Source organism: Jaculus jaculus, chromosome 11 (genome assembly GCF_020740685.1).
Source record: "Jaculus jaculus isolate mJacJac1 chromosome 11, mJacJac1.mat.Y.cur, whole genome shotgun sequence".
Classification (NCBI taxonomy): domain Eukaryota; kingdom Metazoa; phylum Chordata; class Mammalia; order Rodentia; family Dipodidae; genus Jaculus; species Jaculus jaculus.
In genome coordinates, this window is record NC_059112.1 from 8,849,354 (window position 1) to 8,877,274 (window position 27,921).

The 27,921-nt window shown below is 37.5% G+C and overlaps 1 protein-coding gene across 14 annotated transcripts in view; it reads right to left on the minus strand.

Annotated features, from left to right (window-relative positions):
* The window catches only part of Adgrl3 (adhesion G protein-coupled receptor L3), a 482,809-nt gene that overhangs the window by 38,773 nt on the left and 416,115 nt on the right, over nt 1-27,921 (minus strand). For 9 of the 14 annotated variants that reach the window (XM_045130208.1, XM_045130203.1, XM_045130202.1 and 6 more), the window contains one exon: nt 27,243-27,339. In XM_045130208.1, the coding sequence (XP_044986143.1) occupies nt 27,243-27,339 (97 nt within the window). Of the gene's footprint in view, nt 1-353; nt 406-8,824; nt 9,007-27,242; nt 27,340-27,921 lie in introns of those variants that run through there. The other 5 variants (XM_045130209.1, XM_045130205.1, XM_045130207.1 and 2 more) reach the window with 2 other exon arrangements.

A 27,921-nucleotide genomic window follows, 5' to 3' on the forward strand; every position in this document is an offset into this window, starting at 1 on the left:
TGATGCAGAAAAAAAAAAAAAAAGCCAGAGTAAAATAAAGTGGGTATGCTGCAATGGACAGACTTTGATGATGGAATGTACTAATGAAAATTAAATGTTTATGAATTACTTAACAAAAATACTTAATTTAAAAACAATTTAACTCACACAAACATTCCATGAGACTTAACAACTACGTGGATCAATTATGTCAAAGACTAAAAGAATCAGACAACAAAAGCGTCTAGTCTCTATCAGCAGATAGTTACAGAAGTCAAGTTATAGGCTCTTTCATTTTGAAATTGTGAGATGAACTGTTTTTAATAATTACATCATCTATATGTGATGCGATAAAAGTGAACTAAAAAAATTACATTTGATATGCAATGTTTAGCTTTACTCCCATACTGGTCTCTCTGTAGGGCTCTAAACGACAGCATGAAGGAAAGGAAAGAAAAAACAACAAGTAAGCTTACAGCGACAGTAGGAGGAACATGAGTAAAAAGCAAATTGATGATGTGCAGAAAAAAGAGTTAAAGGAAATAATTTCCACTGCCCCAAAATTCATGAGTCTGTGTTACATGGTTTATCATCATTAAAAATACTGAAATGTTAGTCAGAAAAATAAGAAAACCCCTGAACACATGCCAAAAGGCGTCTCATAAGCATTTCTGTGGTTAGTAAATTTCAAACAGATACACACTTACATTACACTTAAAATTGTCACACAAACCAAAGAGGATAAAAAAGACCCAGGACGACTTCCAACACTGTAATTCTGTACTTTAGGTGTGTATGATAGAACACATCTGTTTATAAGGTAACTTTAGAATTTATTAGTAGAATTAAAAACAAACTATGTAGAGACACCCAGAGTTGATGGTTTTTATAATGCTGTTCATTTTGTTTGTGTGTGTGTGTGTGTGTGTGTGTGTGTGTGTGTGTGTGTGTGTGTATGTATATTTTCTCTTCCCCTACACAAAGTTTTCTCCACTGTGTCTACCTACATAAATGTGGCATTCATTGTAAATAACAAGAATGGAGGCTTTCATTTCTGTAGCTCAAATTCAGAAGTTGTTTGACTACAGGGGGAAAAAAGGTTAAACTAATTATTATTCTGAATCAAAAGTTGGGAAAAACTTGCATAATTCATATAATATTTCCTTGAGCTAGCTACATAACCATACACAAGCAAACATAGGTACTTAAAAACAACCCTAATGCATTAATGATTTAAAGGAAGCTAATTGTATCAAATCAGGAAAAACAAAATGCTTGATTTTGTTTCTAGCAAGGCTAAAATATCTCAGAAAAGCAAACAAACAAAAAAATCACTACAAAACATCACTATGCCAGATTACTTCCAGTAGGGTCCAATTTGTAATTCAACTAATGTTCCTTTTACTTGCCATGATTACCTGTGTTAATGTGCACTCACTGTACAAACAATGGGTTCATTGTCATCTTTCCATATATTACATTCACTGTCTAAAAAGGGATCATCTTTATATTTTAAAGGTTAATTTCATTTTTATCAAAAAAGCCTACAACATTTTAGAATGCGGTGGAAATATCCTTTAACGTTTCAAATTAGCTTTAGAATGAGAATGTAAAACAAAAGCCAAGTTGCTTGTAGACAGATGTTAAGGGCTGACCAAGTCAATTGCGTCACTCAGGTAAAGCTGGCAGAGGCTAGGCCTGCGCTAACGCCAACTCGCTCCTCTGGCAGGGTGGGGATCCGGCGGGGTCTCTGGCCGTCTTCCAGCTCTTTCACAATCTCATTCTCACGTCATCTACCCAAGGCCTTAAAAGCCATAAAGGTATTGATTTTCACACTTCTAAAGTATATATATATATATATATATATATTTATCTAATATATTACGTTCTTTGCCATACCTCATCCTATGAGTTTTTTACTTTAACATTTTAGAATTGAACTACTTGGGAATGTGAATTTACCTTAGTAAATTCATGACTTCCTCTTTATATAACTGTATAGACAGAATTTTCTTTGAGAGTTAATGGCATACAAATTGAATTTCTAATACTGATAAGAAGATGATGGTGCAGAAATACCATGCATGAAAATTTAAATATTTCCATTGGTAGTCCATAAATTCAGTATCATAATAGGATGCTATTCATTTTTTTCGTCTAACTACAAATGTTTCTATAACACCATAAACATATCTCTATAGTACTTAACTACAGAAACTACAAATAAACATGGGTAAATTAAGTAGAACATTTCAATGCCTGGACAATATTGGCATAATTGAGTAAGAGGATCCCTGTCAACAGAGCTACATGGCAGTTCAACATGCACCTCTCCACTACATACCTAGCCACCTAATTATATGTACAATTTCAGCTTGCCAGTAAGAATATAACTGCATTCGTCTGAAACAAGATTGGTAGCAATGTAACAATCACCAAGGTCTATTTTTTTTTGGTTAGTTTTAACAGACTCAGTTAAAGCATTGTCATTTGTCCTTAGCATCCTAAAAAACACTAGAATATACAATAGCTGAACAATTCCACCTCTGACTCGGAAAATATTGACAAATTATTAAATTTACCATGATCAAAGACAAAATCATCCAAGTTCTTTGTATATTTATTGACAGTTTTAATAGCAATAACCAGTAACAGATTTCTTAAGAATAAAAATCTTGTATCTACATTTACTTTGAACTTTACATTGTGAAAATTTTGATCATATATATATGTATATGTGTGTGTATATATATATATACACACATATATGTATAATTTGTCTAGCAATGTAGGCTAAGATGGCTTCAAGCACAGAATCCTTCTGCCTTGGCCTCTTGAGTGCTAGGAATTTAGGAGCTTGCTAATAAGTCTGGATGACATAGTAAATTTTATAGAAGTATTCTGTAATTCAAAAACTCACCAATTGTTGGATACGGGTAAAAAGGAAGATAAGAATGCAGATATTGAAGGAATATTTCAACCAATCGTGGTTACTTTTTCTTATATAAGAAATTATAATTTGTACTTGAAAAGCCAAAAAAGCACAGAAAAACTGTGATCCAAATGTATTATTAAATAACAATTCCAAGAAGTCCTCTATGTAAGATAGTGTAAGATACACAATGCAGAATACATCTAAGTTCACAGACATTGTGCAAATATTCACTTTCCATGCAAAATTGTTTATAATGACATATTTCTTTGTCATTTGGTCCATGGCAAATAAAGCAAGACGACAACTGTAAACAAAGTTGGCTGAACCATTCTGCCAAAATACATCTGGGTGCCAAGTATGGACAGCACATAGAGCTGTAGGACAGAGTGTGGACTCTGAAAAGGGAGAGGCAGTACAGGAAGAATGCCCTTGCAGAAGGGCCCAGAACCTGCCACGCGTTGACTGTTCTGTTTCACTCAGGAGATGGAGGAACAGAGGAAAGCAGTGTGGCTGCTTTCAAGGTTTTAGAGGAGCACCAAGGGACAAAAGAAGAAGGCTCCTGTCCTTCTCGGCCTTCTTATGCCTCAGCATCACAGCCTGAGGGATCTCCACAAGTATGAGAAACAGCTGGAGAACTTCAACACACAGGTATGAAACCCTGCAGTGGGCAAAGCCCGGTCAGAGGAGCCGTCACACGCAGGCTTGCGGACATCAGCAGCGATGACGGGAGGATTTGTGATCTTTGTCTTGTCTTCTGATTATCTATGCCTGTGAGTTTGGGACATGGAGGCTTCAGAAAACCCCAGAGGAATGAAAGCTTGCTTGATTATTATGTGTCTGCTAAGGGGTCACTTGGTGAAGCTCAGATGATCTGAGACGTCCAGGGTTCACAAGGCACTGAACTCCTCTGATTTGGATTGGACCACTTACACCAAGTTTCCACACTCACATTGCTAACCTTCCACTTCTGACTAAGAATGGAATTAAAAACAAAAAAGGTTCCTAGGGTGTACCATAAATTCTTGTTTAAAATTACTAATCTATCATATTCAACTTGAAAGAACCATGGAAGTCTCTAATGGCAATCTTTCCATGAAACATAACTTTTAAGTCAGTGTACCATTAAGTAGCATATTTTATTTTGTGAAACTTCGACTTGAATAATTTTCTGTGGATTCATTAAGGAAACAGGAGCAAGGCATTTTTATGTGTGTCTTCAGCACATTTTTATGAAAGGTAAAAACCATGCCTAAATGCTGATAATGTAAAGTTTTAAAAGAATGCATGCTTTTTTTTTTTTGAGAGACAGATTTTTGTATTATTTTCAAGCTGAAGGAAATAGAGGGGAGCTATGTGCAAAAGCCTAGCTGCTCACATGAAGCTATGGGAGAAAAAAAGCAATTCTGTGAGGTGCCTGGGCCGGTTCTGCAGGCCATGAGAGAGCTGAGGAGGAACAGAGCTGCCTCCGTCCAGCTAGCAGCTCTTTCCTGCCCGCCTTAGCTCCGTGCAATTTCCCCTGCACTTAATCTTAGGCCTTCATTGGAACCAATGGTGTGTGCCCAGAGTGGATTCTGTGATGTAACCCGGATTGAGTTTCTCACTCCTATAACATTGTGAGTGCTGAATCAAGTCTCTGTTTACCTTACTTACCTTAGACAAGTTTCTCAAAATAAATACACAAGTATTTAATATAGAAATACACAGATAACAGGAAAGGACTGACAGACCACCATGCATTTCATAACAGTAAAAGAAACAAACACACATCGGTAAGTCAGGAATTTGTTTACCCCATACTAAGGAAAACCTAACGAAAATGGAAAATAAAAATACCAAGGGAGGTGGGATGTGAAGGAGCCTGCATGTGTGCTCAAAATAAATAAATAAAATAAAATAAATGAATAAAATGAAATAAATTTAGAAGAACAAGGAAAAAAGAAAGAAAAAAGAGAAGAGAAGAAAAGGCAGGAGAAAGGGAAACGCAACGTGCCCATAAAGCTATGTAACGTGGGACCCTCACTTGGGAAAATCAAGATGAACTCCAGCGCACCTGGTGCGTTGTACGTGCTGACAGAACGGTTGTGACAGACCGCCGGTTCCCCAACCAATGTGCTATAGGGATTGCTAGTACCGTGCGGACGAAGCAGAGCATTGCTTCTAAGATGGTTAGCCATGGCTCCTGGAGCAGCCCCATAGAAAGACAGAGAAAAAACAAAAACAAAAACAAAAACAGGTCAATCAGGCCAATGTGTTTGAAGAAAAGAAAGGAAACATTTAGAATGACAACAGTAGACATTGCCTTGGTTTCAGGCAGACTGCTAATTAGATTAAAAAATATGCCATAGCATACGCACACATATTCAACCATGCACATATTTGAGTTGATGGGAAAGAAAGAAAATAATTTGCGGGGTTGATTTTTTTCCAAGGTCTATGCAAGAATATATCCCCATGTTTGCTCAAAAGTTAAAATAATAATAATAAAGAAACAGTCCTAACATTTATACAAATAAAACACGAATCTAAAGCCAGAAGAAAAAGAAAATAGTAGGTTAAAATGGCAAGAGAAAGCTAAAAGTTGCACACTCACAGAAATCATTGAAGTTTTTCAATGAAAGTAAAAAAAAAAAAAAAGCAACATTTATGAAAAAACACTCATTTGGAGAGCAGTTATGGACACGAGAGAAATTTGATATTCCTTGAACTTCAAAGAAAAAGTATCAGAAGAAAATAAAATATAGTCACACCTTACCACACCCTAGAAAGCATATTAACTTGGTGATATTATTTATGTGATAAATCAAATGGATATTATTGTTAAATATTTTAAAGAAAATATCAGCTTTATGGCATCAAGCAACATACACATAAATATAAAGTTCCATTTTCCAAGTGCTTGTTCAATCTTTGGCATAGTAAAGTAGAAAAAAATTAGATTCTTTCATCAAGTTGTGAATAGATATTTAGTTTCCAACACACTATTATATAATAGTGTGTTTCACCAAAATAGGAAGAATCAGGAGGAGGAACTTTATTAACTATCGTTAGACCATACTATGAACATGTTGTGGGGAATTGTATATTTCTATTAGATGACTAAAGAAGGAAATGTGATGGAGGAACAAAATTCAAATGATCTGAGGAGTCATGTTGAACACACACGTATGTTACTTGAAATATACATACATCTATGAGAGTGAAAATACAAAGTATAGACTGAAAATGTGTCGGTTGCCATATATATAAATACTTGTGATTTAACAAAGAAGTAGTTATCTAGATTATAAAAAGAAACTTCCAAAGTTAACACTTACAAAAAGAAACAAACAAACAAACAAAAAAAGAGTCAATCCTAAAAGTACAAAAGCATCCAGTTAGAAATTGTCGTGGTGGTGTCATCAGACATTTCATGGAAGGGACACACAAGAGCACTGTTCATCAAAAGTACTGACAGCTTTGTGTGTTATTAACCCCAGGTTGAAATGCAGTACATTCCTTTGACTGGCATACCACAGAGCACTACGCACACACTCAAAGGACTTAGGCAGATTTCCAAAGAATTTCACTGAGCACATATACATGGATATAAATGTGGGATTTTATAAATAGGAACAGATTAGTGGTTTCGAGGGATGAATAAAGGAGAATTAATACAAGGCCAGCACGAGGCACCCTGTGTAGACAGAAGTTTGCAAATATTCTTTATATTGACTATGATAGCGGACACATGAATGATACTGCATGAATGATATTGCTTACACTTAAACATGTATTGATTTTGATTTTTTAATCAATTCTGTCTAAACACAGATATAATTAAACACAAACGAAGCAAGGAATCTGTATCAGATGTGGGTTATTTCCAGCTCTGTGCCCTATGTGACACTGTAGTACACTTACACGTGATATTGAGAGGAGTCAGCATAAAGAACTCATGGTCTATTCTTACCTCAGAGTCAAAAGCAATCCCTATTGAATTATTACGACAAAACCCTTGCTTTTAGAAAACATAAGGAGCAAGGGACTATTCAAAATTACTGTCAATCTTTTCTAAATTGCAACGCTCCAGAGTAGGCTATGGGTAAACTCACAAATATGTGAACCACAAAATTGGAAAACTGAGATCCTCTTAAGTGAAGGGACAAGCAGCCTGCCAAAAAGTTAGAGTTAGAAAGTGTCAGTTCTTTCATTAGCCGAGCCAGATGTTTCCATAGTGTACGTGTTACGAAGAACCGGCCTGGGGCTAGAGGAAGCTATTCATCACTGGTGAGGACTCAGCTGATTCCCTGCAGCTGCAACACATATCCCTGTACCAGCTCTGCCCCAGCGCAATGTGGGGACTTCTGTCACTCAGGGAGCAGGCCCATCAGCAGCTTTCTTCCCACTGAGGAAATGGATGTATGGGATATTAACTTTTAAAGGTTGAAAAGAACGTACCATAGTGACTCTCAGGTAAGAACGGACCATCATAAATCTTAAACACATACATTTTTGTTGTTGCATAAATGTAACATTTATTGGTTTAGACAAGGTCTATTCTATAAAGCATCTTAAAATAACAATTTATATATAAAATTTACCTGCTATTTAATATCTATTTTTCTACCCTTTTGCTAAGTGAAAATGGAAGCTAAGGCTGGGTGTGGTGGCATATGCTCTTAATCCCTGCTCTAGGGGAAGTGAGGGGAGAGGGTTAGTATGAGTCCATGGCTAGCTCTGGTCTGCATAGTGAGGGCCAGGTTAGCATGGGCTACAGTGATAGCCTGCCTCGAAAAAATAATAAAAAGATAAACAAATAAAATGGAAAGTTAGTTTTTTATGTCAAATGCTTCATATAATTACCCTAAATGAGCATTTAAGCAAAAAAAGAAAAAAAAAAGAAAGCTGCTACTTAATAAAATACTCTAACAACCTTAAAAATAGAACATTCTCAACATGTTCTATATGTCCTCCAAGACATTTAAAAAAAGGAGTAAACTCTTTATGGCTAAGACTGACATTTGCATCTCTCTGTACATCCCTTAATTACTGCACATTATCTAAATTGAATTATTTGAAAATAAACACTAGGGAAATAAAACTGAGTGCTATTCATTTATTTGCTTTATGTACCTTAAAATTCAAAGTGTTCCCTGACTTTATAACATTAATTTTTTGTACAATACATATAGAGACTCTGCTTTAGAATAAATAATTGAATTGCAAAGAATGGTTCATTAGTATAAAACTAATGGCACAATACTTTAATTTTATTGTCACACAGCTTACAAGAAAGCTATGAATATGAGTTTCCTTAAATATGGCAAATCAAAGCCAGGCGTGGTGGGGCATGCCTTTTATCCTTGCACTCGGGAGGCAGAGGTAGGAAGATCACCATGAGTTTAAGGCCACCCTGAGAAAACAGAGTGAATTCCAGATCAGCCCGGACTAGAGTGAGACCCTACCTTGAAAAACCAAATATATATAGAGCAAATCATAGAAAAAAGAAACATTTCAGAAGTGAATCCAAAAGAGCTATCAAAGTTCTTACAGACAGTCTTTCCTGATATCTTTCCCAGAATAACATTCATTTTCAGTTCTTCCATGGGTTTATCTGTTTTTGGTTTGTAGTGTTAATTTTATTTCAAAAATTATTTACTATTTTTTAATTAGCTCACAGAGTGATAGGTTTCCATACATATTCCAGTTTGTATACTTTTCTCCTAAACCACCCCCCTTCACCCACCTCTCCCACCTTCTCTCACTGAGCCTCCAGTGTACCCCTCTCTGACTCTCAGTTTGGGTCTTGTCCATCCATACCCCTGAGACGGCCTTAGGCCCCTTTCTCATTTCCTGATCATTCAAAGTAGTTTCGACAGTGAAACTGTTGGTCTAGGAAGAAAAACTGAGCTCTAAAGTTGAATTGATTTTCATTTGATTTTATTCATTTTATATTTATATATATTCAAGTCCTGCTAAGTTTCAAAGGCTGGCCACAGTGGCTGACATGCTATGTGCATACAGCTAGGTGTTCTGATAAGATGTTGGCTGTGTGAAACCATATTCATCCCCAGCTACCTCAGACCTTGTTGCATACCAGAATCAGTTACGATCTGTAGGGAAAAAAAAGAATGGCATACGGTCATAAGAGGAGATACATGTACTCTTTACATGACAATTATAAACACATGTAAAAATAATTTATAATTTTAAAACAATTTCTAGTCTTAGAATGAGGAACCAATATTCTGACTCAAAGAGCTACCATGCACACATCAACTGCTTGTTATGTGCATCGCCGGCACCGTCTACGCCTCAGGCACCATTTGCAACCCAATTTTTGTTATATACATGACTTTTAGCTCAAGTGATGGCTTTAGCAATTACAACAAGAGTAGGTGATGGCACTGTTTGCTTTCCTTTTTGAGACAGAGCATGATGGTTTATTTTGTCCACTTGACAGGATCTAGAATCACCCAGGAGACATATGCTGAGGAGGGCTCATGAGGAAGTCTCTGCATTGGCTTGACCATAGATGGGACTGGGTCCCAGAACGAATAAAAAGGAAGGATGGAAGTGAGCGCTGGCATTCGCCCCTCTCTGTTTCTTAAATGTGTTCACAATTAGACCAGCTTCCTCCTGCCAACTCCCTGGCCACAATGCACTAGATCCCCTGGGATTTTAATCCAAATAAACCCTTCCTCACTTAAGATGCTTCCTATAATTTACACACATGTGAAACGGTTTACGGGAGGAATGTGGAAGAATTTGGAACTTTGGATTAGAAAAGCCCTTCAAATGTTACAAGCAGAACATGGTGAGCTATCCTGGTAGGCCGTTAGAAGACCATAATGCTGAGAGATATGTGGGCACTGGAGACCCAGCTCATAAGAGTTCAGAGGGGAAGAGGGAGGACTTTATGTAGAAATCAGCTGGAGACTGTCTTCTGGCAATGAATTTGACTGCATTCTGTTCATGTCCTGAGAACTTGGACAAGGCTAGATTCAAAAGAAATGGACTCAGACATTTATTGGAGAAAAATCTCATGACAAGAGAAGAGAGTATCCAGTCTGTGCGATGACTATTGCTCCCTTCTCCGAAAAGGTCATCAATGATAGAAAACAAAAAGCGGAATGGAAAGATATGAAATGCGTGCCATTTAGCGAAGAAAAGCAACATTCAAGATGTACAGAAAATGTCCTAGAAAGTATTTAATTGTTCAAGAGTTGAGCAGCAATAAAGAAAACACTTAGTTTTCTGCACTGACACTAGGAAGTATGGCCCGAGGGCAAGAATGTACTCATGAAAGGCTCCCAATTTATTTGAAAAGTCCTGATTTATTTGACAGGAGAGCGTAAACCGAGAACACCCCGATCACAAACACCTGCCCGTGGAAGTGATTCTCCAGGGCGCACCCAGAGGCCACTCAGAGGCCAAGACAAGTGAGTCCGCAGGAGTGAGCGGTGGAACTGGCCAGCACCAGCCGTGCGGAGGAGGGATGCGCATACACACGGCTGGTGCGACCGTGGAGTCTTGTTCCAGACTTTCCGAATAACACTGCTTGAAGGCCAGCAGCGCGTGGCAATGTCAAGTTCCTTGCAAGCAGCCCTCCGAAGCCATCGCATGAAGCCGAGGTAGAAATGGAGGGCGTGGGCTATTGGAGGTGCCAGGGCAGAGCCCGGCTCGGAGCGGAACTCTCCCAGGAGAAAGGCCGTGACTGCCGCGGGTCACAGCTGGAGAAGAGCTCAAACCCTGTGGAGCCAAGGAAATCTTATCCGTGCGGTTCAGACGCTGACCATGGGGCTTTGGGAATTGTTAGTTTGCTCTGCCGGGTTTTGCTCTTGTTTTAGCCCAAACTGTCTTTCTGTACTCCTCATTAGTCCCTCTGAAACTGGAATGCTTACTTTGTGCCGTTGTATATTTGAAGCATATAACTTACTCATTAATTTCATAGGGTCTCTCAGATAAGCCCCCCTTTTCTTTTGAGTCTCAGAAACAACTTTGGATTTTTGAACAGGGTTGGGTCTATTAAAGACGATGAGAACTTTTGATGTTAGAGTAAATGAAGTCTGCACTTTTGAGATGGCCATGAGCCTATGGCACATGTGTGGAAGGTTGTGGCTTAAAAGTTACGTGTTTGGATGTCAAGTTGACAAGAGACTCCTTGTACCGTTCGTTACGACTTATAATTAGTTTTGTCAACTTGATTGGACTTAGAATCACGTAGGAGACAAATCTGGGCATGTCTGTGAGAGTAACTTTCTACGTTATGTTAAAAGAAGCTGGAAGGAAGACACACCCTAAGGAGGGTGTCACTTTCGTGTGGATGGGGGACGAGAGCTAGCATTCAGCCCTCTCTGCTTCACAAGCGCAGGTTCAAAGGCACCAGCTGTCTTTTTTCTTATCAAGACGACTGTGTCTCCCGGAACTCAAAGGCAAAATAAACCTTGCCTTCCTTAAGTTGCTTCTCATCAGGCATTCGGTGACAGCAGCAAGAAAATGAGCTAGCCCAGGGTGTTCTACTGAGTAGCCTTGCCTGTCCTGGCATCTGCAGCCTGGACCACGCTGGCCTCAAGCCCGCCGATCTCTCTGCCATTCTAGCGCTGCTGGGATTCTGGGTGTGAGCCGGGCTTTGGAAGGAGAATCTGACCGCTGATGTTGAAGAGTTTAAAGGTACAAGTAATTTTTATAGATTTGTTGCTAAGGACGAATAAGGAATATATGTGAGTAAGCAAATAACTATCCTTCACTGAACATCAACAATGCCTTCACACTATCAGTACCCCAACTAGGTCAGCCGCTGAGACAGACTGAGCACACCGTGCATATCATCCACATTTATTTAACCATGGCAACTGTAGCTTTGGATGGTGGCACTGACTATGCAGAAAGAAACAGACATGACCATAGAACCCAGCTTGTTGCTAATACCTGGTCTTTGAAATACAACCTGCACAGAACCTGCTTTATCCCATCCTTGCTGTGCAAATATCCTTCTGTCTTTTTTTGGTAGCCATCCCACCACATACTGGTCTCTGCTGCAGTCTATTCTGTTTCCCCACTGACAGAGGTCACTTTGAATTCTAATACTGTCGTCCAAGATTCTGTCTACCTTGTCTCCTCCTCTTCCCTCCAACCAACTTCTGATCTGTAAACTTTCCTTCTAACAGCTGTGAAATGACTGAAGACTTCCAAGAAGGTGCGTGTTTATAGACCATCTGTCACTGTTTTTTAGCTGAAAAGTTAAGCTTACTGTTTAGTCAGTTTGAAGACACAAATAAGTTGGTCTTTGGGGAGGAAAGAAATATCTATGTATGAAAAGAAGGTTTGTGTGTGATTTTTTTTTGTTTGTTTTACAATGTAAACTTTAGGAAAACTGAACACAGTGGTTACTTTTCCCTGCTCTATATACCAAATGTCAAGAACTCATGAAAAAGCAAAAACAAAAAGCTTATCTGATTAAAAATTCTGGATAAAATTGATGCCGCTTTACAATATAAAATAAAGTCACCAATCAATTAAGAATGCTGTTAACAATTTTAGATATATATATTTAACCTGGAATGCATTATGTAGTCTTAGGCTGGCCTTGAACTCACAGTGATTCTCCTACCTCTGCCTTCCAAGTGCTGGGATTAAAGAAGTGCCCCACCCTATCCAGCCCTTTAAATCATTTTTTTAAGACTGCAAATTGTGTAAATTCTGATGGGATATTCTTGTACCTATTAATACAATGCCAGGTTCTACACTATTGTATCTTTGAAAGCAGACACAAATAATCCTATAATTTTTGGCAATGACAAAATGAAATCTGAAAACAATGTCCCCAAACAAACAAAACCAAATGGTTGCCATGATTCATTTTTTTTTAAAGCACACATTTGGCTCAAAATTCATGTGGCTATGTCAAAACAGGTGTTTCTTAATCATCTAATACTAAGTCTGGTCATTGCCTATTCATATCTGTGTATTTCCTGACAAGAACAAGAGTGCTATAATCAATTAAGCATTGAGATTGAAATTCAACTTATGTGAGTCATCATCACAGCTATCAAGGAAGGCCCATTGCTCAAATCTTTCATTTCTAGTGCAAGTGAGATACAGAGCAAATAGGGCTTTTATATTCCATATTGGAAAGAAAGAGAGTTGTTCTGACAAGTACTGTGAAAATCAGAGCTTAAAGCCCTGGAAAAGATCAAACAGTCATCTTATGAAAGGTTCTTTTTGTCTCTCTATATATACTGAAAATTGAGATTGATAACAATGGCTCTTGAATGAATGGATTTTGAATGGAAGAATGAAGAGTACATTCTTTCCAAAATGGGTAATTTTATCACAAATGCACGATGATGCTTCCTTCCTTATGACAATGGGGTGTGTATTTGGGCACTGGGATGCCCCAGGTGACAATGACTATGCTGTGTGGGTGTGTTCTGTGTGACCATTCCACACCAAATTCTGGAAATCTAAAGTATCTGTGTGCTTTGGAATCACCATGCAAAAAGCAGATCTGAGGAAGCAAGCTTCATCTCTCTTGAATGTGGATTTCTCACTCAGAGAAATACAGCACACGTATCTTGACAGCAACTGAACACAAGTATTTTGAAAAGCTCTTAAAATAACTTGATTGCTTCTCTGCACTGTGCTTCAGACTTCATTTTTTAAAAAAGTGCCTATTTTCTTATTTGATCAGACCAGATGAGCACACACTTTACACATTAAGATTTTGATGAGCCAATGGACTACCTGAGTTTAGCTATTTGCGGGTCACTTAGCAATATGCCTCAACTTTCAGTTTCTGATTATTTATGAGTATGTGGGATGAAAAGCTCCTGCTTTTTTACTCTAATGTTTTTCTGTGATGTTTCTTTCTTCTTTGATATGATTCATTCTTCGTTTATTCCCTCATAGCTGTCTCTTATTTTGACATTCCTATTTTATATTAAGATCATTTCTAATAGGTACACTGACTGATATAAGTATATAAGTAAAACACAAAGCAAAATTATTATTAGTTAATACCTCTGTGTTTTAATCTTCAGGCTTTAATTTGTGTCTGTGAAGGGACTTTCACTTTTAAGTAAAAATATTCTCAGTAATTTTAGTACTTATTACAGAATTTGAATGCTACCATCAGTGCCATTCAATAGACCAGTACATCAAACCTCCATCAGATTGCAAATTCCCTATAATGTCCTGTAAAATACCGCAGGTGAATATTTGTGTGGAATTCCTTACACATATATGCATAAACTGCCTTCTCATAATAGATGACCGTGGTTTTATTAATTTTTTCAAAATATTAAGAAAACTGATATGAAGGAAAGAAGTGAAAAGTCTCTTTCTCTAGAAAGTTAGATATATGGGAAAGAAAGCTGAGCAATATTAACTAAAAAGATGCAAAATGTACCCTATGATACAAGTCAAAACAAGTTGACCAACTACAATACAGCCTTATGGTAAAAAGCTATTACTCAGAAATTATAAGCGATTATAATTATAAAGGTGTCTGTCTCTATTTTTATCCCTCAATACCTTAAGAAACGCAGACCCTAGTACATAGTTAATTTTCCCGAGGTCACACACGCACAGCTGACTCTGATACTTTTCTTGGAATCTGTTTCAGGTGAGATCAGGTGTATGCAGGGTGGGGTATGGCTGTAGACACTGAGATACATTTCAATCCGTGATTTTTCACACAAAGTTTTACTACACACACACACACACCCACCCCCACCCCCCCCACACACACGTCAAGAACAAGCCATGTTTCAACATGTTTTTATGATGGTTCTTCTTGGAGGTAATTTCCTCATTTGCTTTTCCATAATAGTCAATTATTTCATTTCCATACATATATTACATTGTATAAAACAAAAATGAAATTCAGAAGATTAAAAAGATTCCAGAGCCGGGCATGGTGGTGAACATCTTTAATCCCAGCACTCAGGAGGCAGAGGTAGGTGGATCACAGTTAGTTCAAGGCCACCCTATCACAACATAGTGAATTCCAGGTCAGCCTGAGCTAGAATAAGACCCTACTTCGGAAAAAAGAAAAGGAAAAAGAAAGACAAAGAAAAAAAGTGACTCTAGAACTATAGATTCAAAGACATTGTCTATTGTAAATATTTTTTTTTTATTTTCTGTATTAACAAAATAATATCAGTGCCTAGCCCACTCTGTTCACAGAGGGATAAAGTGACTGGTGGTTAATTCAACTTCGTAGGGTTACTTTACGAAGCAAGACCGGGTCATTTATTAGTGCAAGCAAACTAATGAAATCTGTACCACACCCTTGAATTATGCAAAATAGCTTTCAAAATGCAATTTTAGTTTTTAATTTAAACAATTACTGGAATTGCTAAGTGTCAACGAAGCAATATTTTGTTGAAAAGTCAAGAGTGCTTTCATTTTATTTTTGCTAAATTCATAAATTGAAGAGCTGGCATCTTGATTTATCACCAAGCACTTTTAATAGCCAGCAAGTTTGCTATTAAATTTTAATCAACCTGTCTATTAAATTTCATTCAAATGGTTTGACATCCTTAAGCTTCTTTTAGTAGCTAATTCATTCACTCAAATCTATTAACATGGACTTCAACTGATATGTTTTCTCCAAATAATAGTTTGGTTTCTTGTGAGTCCAGTAGAAAATGAAGCATTCTGTGTACCAGGATTGCCTATTTTATTACATAAATTCAGACCTTTTTGATTTGGAACCGCAACCTAGCAGTCACCTACATCAGCCCTCTTATATTGCATTGCTTATCTTTATTCACAGCATATTTTCCAAAGCAATGACTTCTTTGTGTAACCCGGGCATAGATATCAAATTGCTGGCCCAGAGGGTGTGCATATTGTCAACTTACAACAGCTTCCTGGACCTGGTCAAACGGGTTCGCACCTCTTTGCATTGCCTTGTGCCAGTGCGTCTTCCACACACGTTTGCTAAGTCGTACTTTTGTCCAAAAGTATGCTTTTGCTAATCAAAGAAAATGTTTAATCACTTCTCCTATCACCTTTGGAAATTCCCATTCCTGGAGAGATGATTTGTGGTAGGCTTTTTGGATACCAGGGTTTGTTTCATGTGAATTGCCTGTTTTGTTTTTGCTCACAAATATCCTGGATTATTGTATTTTAGTTATCAGCTTGTAGGCATTATATAATCTTATATGATCTGGGCCTTGACATTTCATTATGCACATAGTTTATGTCTCATTTATGTCTTAATTGGTGTACATAGTTTTCAGATTCTGTAATTTTATCTTCTTTCGGCTTGACATTTTTAGTTTCTTTTTTACATTTTAATTTATTTATTAGAGAGAGAGAGAGAAAATGAGTATGCCAGAACCTCCAGCCATTGCAAATGAACTCCAGATGCGTGCGCCACCATGTGCATCTGGCTTACATGGGATCTGGAGAATCAAACCTGGGTCCTTTGGCTTTGCAGGCAAGTGCCTTCACTGCTGAGCCATCGCTGCAGACCTTTCTGTACCATATTTGGCTTTTAAAACTCCTTCCTTAATTTACAGTGTAAATTATGCTTTCTTCTAAAGATTTAAAAGTGCTGTTATTCTTTCATCATTATCCTCCCCAAAGGTACATGCAACACAAACTTGACTTACTGCAGATGAAGAAGCTGATTCAAATAGACAGTCAGTGGTGCTTTTTACATGTAACAGAAAGAAAGGCTGCTTGGAGATTTTAGATCTGACAATTCGCAGCAACAGGGTTAGGGTTAGAACTCACACTTTCTTTGCTGTACAACAAATGTAATTGTTGATGATGAACTTATATTAATTAGCAAAGCACTTAATTTCTTCCCTTCCAACTATTTTATTTTATTTTCATTATGTTTCTTTTTTTGAGACAGGACCATACTATGCAGGCTAGTTTGGTCTTGACCTGATATATTTTCAGCCTCGTCAGTGTTGATATTTTATATATGTGGCAATAAGTCCAGGCCATTATTCACTTGTAAGCCTTAATTTTTAAAATCAAAGCATATATTAACTTGGACATTTAAAATTAGATAAGTATGATACTTTGAATTATAGTTAACATTATATAGCATAGTTCTTACAACCAAGATATTTGAGCCAGGAGAGAATAGGCCCGTTTTGCTTAACCACAAATAAAATGGCAATAAGCCAGACTTACTTTAATAAATCAAAGAAACAAAAAAAATATTATTTCCCTCATTCATTCTGTAACTATTCAATTAACTTACTCTGAATCAAGTTTTTGTCACAACTGGCAAACGGTATATAGTTAATCTTGGAGTTTTACTTATGAATACCATTTTATAGCTTGAAGATTTTTGTCAAGTAAAACTTCAGATCCAGTGAAACTATGATTACTTAATATTATGATATAATTTGCCAGATTGAAAAGAATATGGCTTTTAGTATACTTCAATGCCCAATATTGGCTTGGTTTTTATATCATGTAAATTATCTAAGAATATACTCACAAGTTTTATCTTGAATACTAAAAGTGGAATTATAGATAAAAGGTTTGTCTGAAAAGAGTATATGGATTAAAACAAGATACCCAAGGGGAAATTATTTTTGATAATTCTGACAGGGGAGACTTACTTTGTCATGTGATCACAATCAGCTCTGCTTTACTTAGAATTAGATTTATTCAGAAAATATTGATTCTATTTGTTTTAATCAGGATTAATTCTCTTTCATAATAAAATCCTCTCAAATATTTCTTTTATAAAAAAACTTTCTTTTTCAAAAAATACTTATTTTAGAGAGAGAAAAAGAAACACAGAGAGAAGGAATGAAGGACAGAAGAGAAGAGGGAAGGAAGGAGGGAGGAAGGGAAGAAGAGAAAAAGAGAGAGAGAGAAAGAGAGAGAATGGATGTGCCAGGGTCTCTAGCCATTGCAAATGAACTCCAGACCAGTGAACCACCACCTCATGCATCTGGCTTTATGTGGGAACTGGGACAGTGAACATGGGTTTTTTGGCTTTGCTACCAAGCACCTTAACTGTTGAATCATCTCTCCAGCCCCCAAATCTTTCTTAATTAACTGAGGCATTTCTAGTGTTGTGTTTTACCAGCCAAAACAACATTGGAAAACTTGGCTTATTTTGAAGTATTTACATTCCTTATAACAACAAATTATGAAGAAAGTTTATGATGAAAATAAAAAGAGAATGTATCAACAAATGCTTTTACTTAGAATGTATACGAGACAGCTTCATAAAGGGTAAACCTCTCTCTGTATAGTTTAACAAATGTTATTTTAGCTAGGTAGTATACAATAACTGATAATGATCAGTTATATATATATATAGATAATGAGGATTTTTTCTTTCTAATCATGTGTCACTGTTTCACATGTAAATTTTTTTTTATTTATTTATTTGAGAGCAACAGACACAGAGAGAAAGACAGATAGAGGGAGAGAGAGAGAATGGGTGCGCCAGGACTTCTAGCCTCTGCAAACGAACTCCAGACGCGTGCACCCCCTTGTGCATCTGGCTAAAGTGGGACCGAGCCTCGAACCGGGGTCCTTAGGCTTCACAGGCAAGCGCTTAACCACTAAGCCATCTCTCCAGCCCACATGTAAATTCTTAATGTAATAGAATTAACTCCTGTTTACTACCAAATTATATCAATTTCATCACAGGTGATAAAAAATAAAGGTCATTGGCTAGAGTGATTGCTTAGCAGTTAATATGCTTGCTTGCAAAACCAAAGGAGCTAGGTTCAATTCCCCAGGAGCCACATAAACCAGATGTACAGGGCGGCACCTGAGTCTGGGGTTTGTTTGCAGGGCTACAGGCCCTAGTGCAGCCATTCTCTCTTTCTCCTTCTTTCTCTCTCAAATGCATAAAATAAAGCCGGGCGTGGTGGCACACCCTTACTCCCAGCACCCGGGAGGCAGAGGTAGGAGGTTCACTGTTAGTTCACAGCCACCCTGAGATCACAGTGAATTCCAGGTCATCTTTGGCTAGAGTGAAACCATACCTCAGAAAAACAAAAACAAAAACCAAACCAAAACAAACAAACAAAAATTATGGCTCTGGGAATTTCGTGGAAGAGAAGACAGAAAGATTAGAAAGATTGTTAGAGCCACAAGTTGGGACATTACGTATAGAGACATTGCCTCTTCCCCATAACTAAGGGTTACCCCCACAATGCATGACCCACATCCCCATGGCGATAACCACCAACCCCAAGGAGGTTCCTCTGGGGGTGCAGGGATGAGGGTGAGGATGGTACCAATATGTGCTATTTACATACTGTGTATGTTCCTAACTAATTAAAAAATATTTATATTTAAAGTATTTAATTTCATACAAAGAAGCACATTGTAACATGATTATAATTGAGCTAACAGACATTTCTACTACTTAATATACCCAAATGCATGTGTGAAGATAATATTTATGATCTACTCTCTTAGCTACTTGCAAGTATTTGCTATGTTATTAAATATAGTCATTCCACAGTGTGCTTCAACCTGAACTTATTCATCTTATGTAAGTAAAACTTTGTAAACTTAAAAAAAAACAAATAAAATAACATAAAACAATATTTAAAAGGTAAATAAAAGTCATGTAAAAATACAGTCTGGCATTGACTTGAAAAAATGCATTCTTGAAAACAAAAAGATATTTATTGTAAGGTTTGGCAAATTCATAAAAAAAAAATCTCATCATATGAAAAGAATGAATATCTGACTTTGTTGTCAAAAAGTCCTTGTTTGTAATCTGCATTTTGCCCTCATTAGTCACATGATCTTGGATAAGTTATTGCATTAATTGCCAAGAAATCCAATTTTTCATGTATCAAAAGACAATTAATAATGAGCCACATTCTATATATAAATGAGAGCTACTTGCGTTAAAGAGAAACTTCAAATTGACGAGAACGTGCGAGGGTGAACCCTGACTGCCAAGTTGACTGAGACCAGAATGCCTCTGGTGGGCTCCTGAGGGTGTTTCCGGAGATCAGGTCAGGTCAAGTGGCTGCAACCATGCATGGAGTCAAAATACGAGGAGATGCCTGTGACGTGGTGGAACTGTGGAAGGTAGGGTCTGGCTGGAAGAAATGTGTTGCCAGGCAATGTGGCTTGCGTAGCTCTTCGTGTCTGCTCACTGGCTGCAGGAGGGAAAGTCTCTTGCACCTTCCCATGGCATTTTGCCTCACCTGCATGCCAGTAAGTAATGGGACCATTGGAAACCCCGAAGGAAAACCCATCTCAGATGTTCATCTGAGATATTCTGTCAAGGCTCTGAATAGGTAAGACAGAACTTCAGAAAGACATATTATATGCGGCAACAAAGAGAACATCAGCATTCCTTGTGTCTCAGTGTTCAGTTTTAACTCAAAAAAGAAAGTGAGTTTGGAAAACTAAAGCCTCAGTAAATTACATTACATGCAGAAACATTTCAAAGGCAAAGGGAGAATCACCGTGGACCGAGGCTTCCAATCGAGTTAAGTTGCGCTCTGATGTGTATTTGACCTTCAGTCTAGGAAGAAGTACATAATGCAATAAGCTTTAAAAACAAAGGCCCTGCCAGGCATGGTGGTGCACGCCTTTAATCCCAGCACTCGGGAGGTGGAGGCCAAGGCAGGAGGATTGCAGTGCGTTCAAAGCCAGCCTGAGGCCACATACTGAATTCCAGGTCAGCCTGGGCTAGAGTGAGACCCTACCTTAAAAAGCGATGCCCTCACCCCCCCCCCCAAAAAAAGGTCTCTACATCAATAAAGGCCTCTTCTTGAAAACAGATCAATGACAATTCTAAATAAATAATTTAAACAATGGAAACCATGTTTATGATGGTATAATTTTCTCAGATACTGGGTTATTTGAAGATATTATATTAAGAAGACAAAGCTGAACACAAAATATGAGAAAGAAGTGCTGAAACTATTTTTCTTAAAGTCTGTCAACAACTTATAGCCAAATCTTTCCCCTTGATTCACTAAAAATCCATATGCAATATACTTCCTCTGGCCCCTGGCATGAAGGGAGCATTCTGACCATTATTTGGACTTCTTGAGCTAGATTTAGAAAACAAATAGCATTACTCATCCATTCAACTCAGCATTCTACTTTTAAAATCTGTACTTATGTTGCATTTGGATATTAAAATTCTTTGTTTGAATTTTTGAAATATTTTATTTTTATTTATTTATTTCATAGAGAGAAAGAGGAAGAGAGAGAGAGAGAGAGAGAGAGAGAGAGAGAGAGGGAGCACACAGGCATGCCAGGGCCTCCAGCCCCTGCAAACGAACTCCAGACACATGTGCCACCTTGTGCATCTGGCTAACATGAGTCCTGGGGAATGGAACCTGGGTGCTTTGGCTTTGCAGGCAAAAGCCTTAAATGCTAAGCCATCCCCCCAGCCCAAAACTTTTCATATTTTTAACACAGATGTCTCCAATTGTATTGTGTCTTTTTGTGTCATAGTAATGACGTGTACAAGTGAAGAAATTAACATGGAAAGCTCTCATTTGCATATCAAGAACATAATGGGAAAAAACCCTACTGAAATAAATATAAGAGTGATTCTCAAAAGAAAATTTCACGTATGCCGCAGCATTATTCAATTCAATGTATCATGATGCCTGTTTGTAATGAATGTGGTTTATTTTATGCATGACGCTCTATTTGTTATCTAGTCAAGTGCTATATACACATTAGTAAATGGTTTGGCAAATTTCACAGATAGATATCAGCTGATATTAGGAGATGGATAATATTTTCAATGAGTGATCTTATAATCCTTCAGAAAAAGTAAGGCATTGGGACAGGGGCTTAGTTTATGCGTATAAACTAAATTGTGTTTACTGATGTTAATACATGTATTGAATAAGCATGCATGTTTTACCCTAGCACCTTTAATTTATATAAATCATTAATTGCAGTCAAATACCACTTACATTTCTTCATTTGTATTCATTCCAAAAACATAAAAATAAAATGTTTAGAAGCCTGAATATCAATGAGGAAGCAGGTGATTTATTGTGAATTTTTTTCTGCTTCACTGACCAGCCTCCTGGGAATGACAATTCGGGCTCTGAGAAAACAAGAGTTACAAACAGGTCTAATCGCATCCCTGCTTGGCTACACAGCCACATATTCAGCAGGGCTGTCTGAATTGAACCACTGTTCTCCAAGCTTCTGGAGGGCAGGGTTTAGAAGCAAAGAGGAGACAGTGTTTGCTTCTGTTATTATATAAGAAGAAAGAAATATGTTATGTTTCTTCCTTTGATGCCCAATATAGCTTCAAATCAAAAGTGGAAAGCAGAAATAGGCAGATATAATTTGCATTCCTTCTAATTTAGCAGAGGTAATTCACCTGTATTAGTTTTTGTTGTTGTGAGCCTCAAGAGTGAAATCAATTATCTTCTTAATGTTTTATTTGGGGAACTACTTCTTTCCTTTCATCTAGCTGAGGGAAACAAAGAGGAAAGAACCTTCTGCAGTGAATGGTGACTTGTAATGCTCAGGCCCTCAAGAGCCTTCCCAGTGTGAGTTTATTTGGTACAAAATGTAAGCAGACTTCTGAATATAATAACAATACGACTGAATGCGATAGAGGCACCATTTTCACCAACTCACATAGGTATTCTTCCCAAGGACTGTCTTAAGTAGACCTTGGGAAATTAAGCCACTGGGTAAAACCACTGAATTAAATCTGTGTCCATCCTTAGGATTATATTGTGAAGTTGCTCAGTGAAGGTGGGTGCTTGGCAGTGTCTATTTGATGGCGACCTCGTCCCCCGCCGCGCTGGTGACGCTGACACCAGGATAGGTCATATTTTAGCAGGTAGGTGTGCTGGTAGCTGAAACTTAAAATGTATCCTTAAAAATCAGTGACAGTAAGTGCATCATCATAGACCATCATAATTTTACTGACTACATAAATTTACTGAAAACGTTTGGGCAGATTAATACAGCTCTGAACCCTGAAAAGGGAATTTATCCACATTACGGAATAAGTGCCACACTTCAGGCTCCTAACATATAACTACTCAGTGTGGCTTATATAAATAGGGTCTTACTGGTCAGATCTCTGTCCATAAAAATTGTGAACATAACTTGTGCAGCAGGTTGATAAAATAGAGGATTAGAGGGGGAGGAGAAATAACCCAGTGTGTGCCAAGCCATTGCTTCAGAGGAAATGTCTTTTGTTTCTGATTCAGAGGGAACAGTTTAGAAATGACTCTAGGACAGTAGTTGAGGAATTGTTTTGTAAGTCAGGAAGGTGTCATGTGGGAGGGACTAGCTAGCAAACTTTGGTTTCAAAAAAATGCATGACCTCAGTCTGCTAATTGAAGGAGGAAAAACATAAATGTAATTATAATATTATGATGAAGTAGGCTCAGTAACATCAGATTTCCTGACTTCTATTTTGATCTGAGAAAAAAATAGAAACATGGGGCTGGGGAGATGTCTTAGCAGATAAAGGCACTTGCTTGTGGAGAGTCTGATGGCCTAGGTTTGATTGCCTAGCACCCAGGTGAAACCAGATGCATAAAGTGGTGTATGTATTTGGAGTTCATTTGAGGCGCAGGAGGCCCTGAGGTGCCCATGTTTTCTCTTTCTCTTCCCCTTCTCTCACTCATACACACAAATAAAAATAAATAAAACAAAACAATTTAAAAAGCTTAAAAAGAAAAATGGAAATGCTTAACAATTAAATGATCCAGCAGAAAGAGAGGAAGTGAGAGGGAGAGAGAGAGAGAGAGAGAGAGAGAGGGAGAGAAAGAGAAAGAAGAGAGAGAGAGATTGCTCATTTCAGATTATACTCAAGTCTCAGGGGCACTGATGAGTTCAGTCATTTAAGATGAGATTTTGTTCAGCAGACATAGGCAATATGAGTGGGAAAGCACCTATGCTTCCTTCCCACCCACTGAGAGGCTGTTGGGGAGCTAAGAGACCCTTGGTTTAGAATTTCTATATCCCTGGGAGGAGTTGGAGATTGAGCGTGAACAGAGCCTTCAGGCAAAACAGTAAATGCTTAAGGAAACCGCCTGTAGGCCACCACGCTTTGGGAGTTAACCTTTGTTGAAACTCTCTGTATCCAACCATCACCTTACAGTTTGTAGAAAGTTCCTTCCTTCTATGTATGAAACGGAATGGGTGCTGACTGCAAGGGAGTCAAGATTTGCCTCTGTGATCATGTGTGTACCAAACACATGGATGGGGGTGTATTTGAAAAGGTTTAGGAAGTCTTTTGGGAAATATCCCCATAAGAAATGATAGAAACTTAAAGGAACATTAATAAACTGATAAGATAGCCAAGCAAAAAAACCTCTGAGAGAGAATATGTAAGATTATCACAATCATTGAAAATCACCAATAAATCTTCCAAGGTTACACATACCACCAATAATTAACATCTTTAAAGCAATCAACTTTATTATATTGAAAATTCAGACATATAATCTGAATATTTATATTAACCACACACTGTGCAACAGATGCAACAAGTTGGTTAAGAACAGAATATCAGGAATTATTTAAAAAAATAAAACCCATTATAAGTAGTTCTGCCCTGCAAGGCAGAATCTTTACTCTTAATAGATTTTAAGATGATAATGATTGACTGTTGTTTGGAAGAATTTATGATGAGACACGAAATAAGACTTGTTTTATGTATTTGACTGTGATATATGAATAAGAAAATATAATAATAAGAAGAAATGATAAAAGAAAAATAATAAGAAAAGAAAATCTAATTTAAATTTAGAAGTTTTTTTAGGCAATCACTTATAGTATTTATGGGTCAGTACTAGTTTAAAGTAAAAAGGTTTAACATATCTAATTTGGAAAGAAAGGAAATAAAATTAAAGTTTCAGCAATTTCCGGCCAAAGGATAGATGGGAGGTTAGAGCTATATGAAGATCCAAAGATGCAGTGTCCAGGATGTGCATTGTAATAAGGAGGGTGTCGTCTTGTGAAGAACCAGCAGTGGACAATTATGCTGCTCAGGTGGCTGAGGCATATGTCTGGAAAGATGAATCTTGGATGTCACCTACCTAAATATGATACACACGCCCGAATGCAGGTTAGATAGGAGCCTGGGGAATAAGACAAGATTAAAGATTGAAGAAATAAGATGTTCACGTATTCCAATCACCCAAGGTGCGAAACAAAAAGAATGTGATGAAAATAAACAGGGAGTGTGTGATGGGGCCTGGGGTCTGAGGCTGGAAATTAACAGAGGGAGTGAAGAAGTTCGTAATGCTTTCATGCACCCTGCATGTGACAGGAAGAATGTAAATTCTGATGATCGACCACGGCCTGGGCACACGTCAAGTCACATGTTCATTTTAGCTCCCTCCCCAGAGTTATCACTAAGATCACAAGCAATTTTATAGCCTTCAATTTATTGCTTTATGAAAAAGTCTTCTCAAAGTGGGCAATGTACTAATCAACTGACATGTATGATCAGCCTCTGTAAGGTATGATCATTTCCTTTAAATTTATTCTAAATTGGTTCATATATTGACTTATCATTGAAGTATAAACAGACGAAATTCTGGAGATGGTGTTCAAGAGAAAGAACTACAGAGCACCATTACGTAGTGTTTTTGACTTGCAAGCCACAAAAAAAAAAAAAAACTCATTCAAAACAGTTTTCATTTTATATACTATGATAGCTTTATGTAGAATTTAGCCATAATTATTAGACAAAAGAATAATTAACACATCCTCACAGTAGACCAGTGAGTTAGCGTCTGGTTGATGTCATAGTACCTCATCTGTTGCTTAAACAACTATTCCTGCCTGCTGGGTCAGTACAATCAAGATACTTCTGATGTAATCCTATTAATAAATGGAGTTGTTTTTAAAAGAAACTGAAAAATCTCTGTGTGTGGCATTATTTAAAGAGCAAATAAAATTAGTCACCTGGGAAATAAGTGAGTTTCAAGGCCACTGGAGCATTCGTATGCAATTAGTGATGTTTAGAAAGTAAAGTAAAAACATGTTGACATTTACATAAACTTTCACAGAGTAAACACAAAAACTAAATTGAAAAGGAAAACAAAAAACTTGAGATTGCCTAAATGAATATACTCTAGGAGACAAAAATAAATAGTGAAAAATATAAGTACATAGCTGCATTATTTTAATGTATTGTCCTTATATTTGGAGACATACTTCACCTAGCTATCTCTATGTAACTGTAATACAGATAATTTAAAGTCATAATTAGATGATATTTACTATATCATTGCCCCAATAAAGTGAAACAGGAAGGCTATAGTAAAACATGAATCTGTAAACCAAGTTCAGTGTGGACGCTGCTGCCATATAACCTCTTGTATATAAGCATATAAAACAATGTGGTTACTTCTGATGGTCCAGTGTACCGCCACCTGGGTCATTCTTAATCATAAAGCAAGTTTATGGTGTGATTAATTCTTTCTAAGTAGCATTACAAAAAGTTGACAGATGCAGGCTAAACAAACTAACCCATTTAATTTAAGAGTAAAAAAAATAGCAATGTTGATCATTCAAATTATGTTCATACAAATGATGTTTCCCCAGATATGATTACATTGTAAATGATTCCTCACACAAACTTCAAATTGCATCTACTCATTTTTATTGCAGTCAGAAGAATTCTAACCTCTCTCTCTCTCTCTCTCAAACACACAAAGGTACACAGAGAGAGGGAGAGAAAAGGAAAGACGAGAGATTATCCCATAAACAAAATAGTAGATTAAGAACATTTCATTTCAAAAATCTAAGTGACGTCCAGAGAGCATCTCCCAAGTGTCATGTTCCCAACCTCGCGCCCTCCCTCCCAACGAAAGCATGACTGACATGAAAGTATTTTCGCCCCTCGATCTTTAAATATCCATGATGTTCTGAGTGTGGCTTTTGATATGAAGTTTAGATGTGATTTTTTTTCCTTTCATATTGCTTTAAGTATGTGACAGACAGTATATTTTCCCTTCCACAAAGACAATGAAACTGCTTTATACCTGGGATAATGTGCAACTCCATGATGCTTAGCTTTCAATATAGCCTCATAATTGCCTATTGTCACTGCTATGCAGTGAGGCCCGACACCTTGCCACTTTACCACAGGGCCTGACGACAAGAGAAGGACTTTTCTCACTTCCTAATTTGTTTCCAAAATGTCTTCCAGAAAATTTAAGATTTCAAAATAAAAATGTAAAAACACCCGAGGAGTGCATAGATAAATACAAAGGCCCGTGGATGACGGAACCGACCGCTGACGCAGCCCTTCTCCCCGACCACGTGCTCTTCGCCCGTGACCTAGGTCAGCGCTGGGGACGAAGCCATGCGCTTAAAGTATTCTGGAACGTCATCAATGAGAAACACCGCGTCTAACTACCTCTGTTGAGTGACGCTGAGCTGTTTATGTCCCCGGTGATGAAGGACGACTCTGACTGCTTCCGAACTGTGTCATTCCACATCCTCCGGATTCGGCTCTGAACAGAGAAGAAGGGAAAAAGACGGACCCGTGAGGCAGTGGATTTTCATGCCAGTCATGTCATGGGCATACAAGAACTTCAGCCCTAGTGTTTGACAAACAGATGGTCGCTACACTCTTCGGAGAACATCAGAAGTGCAATTAATGGCAACATTTGCCTCTCACCAGGTACTTCCATAAATGCCTGGACCAAAGGTAATAAAAAACTATGAAAAAGGAATGGGTGGGGAGTGATATCCCAACTGAAATATGATAGTGGTTAGAATTACTATGAAATATATCTATTTGTTTTAACCAGATAGAATTCCATCACCTACCACAGGGCTATATTGTCATGGTTAATAAGAATTACTATTAAAAAGTATATATGACTGTTCCTGAAGTAGGATGAGGACATTATACACAGAATAGTTACAAATGCATATGTGTGTTGTTGGGTTTTGTAATATTGACACTGATGGATTACAGTAGCAACCAGGCCACTCTGTCCTGCAAAGTATTTCATGTACATTAAATCAACTATCCTAACAACCCGACAAATTAGTACCATTACAATCATTTTCACATGGGAAAACAGATA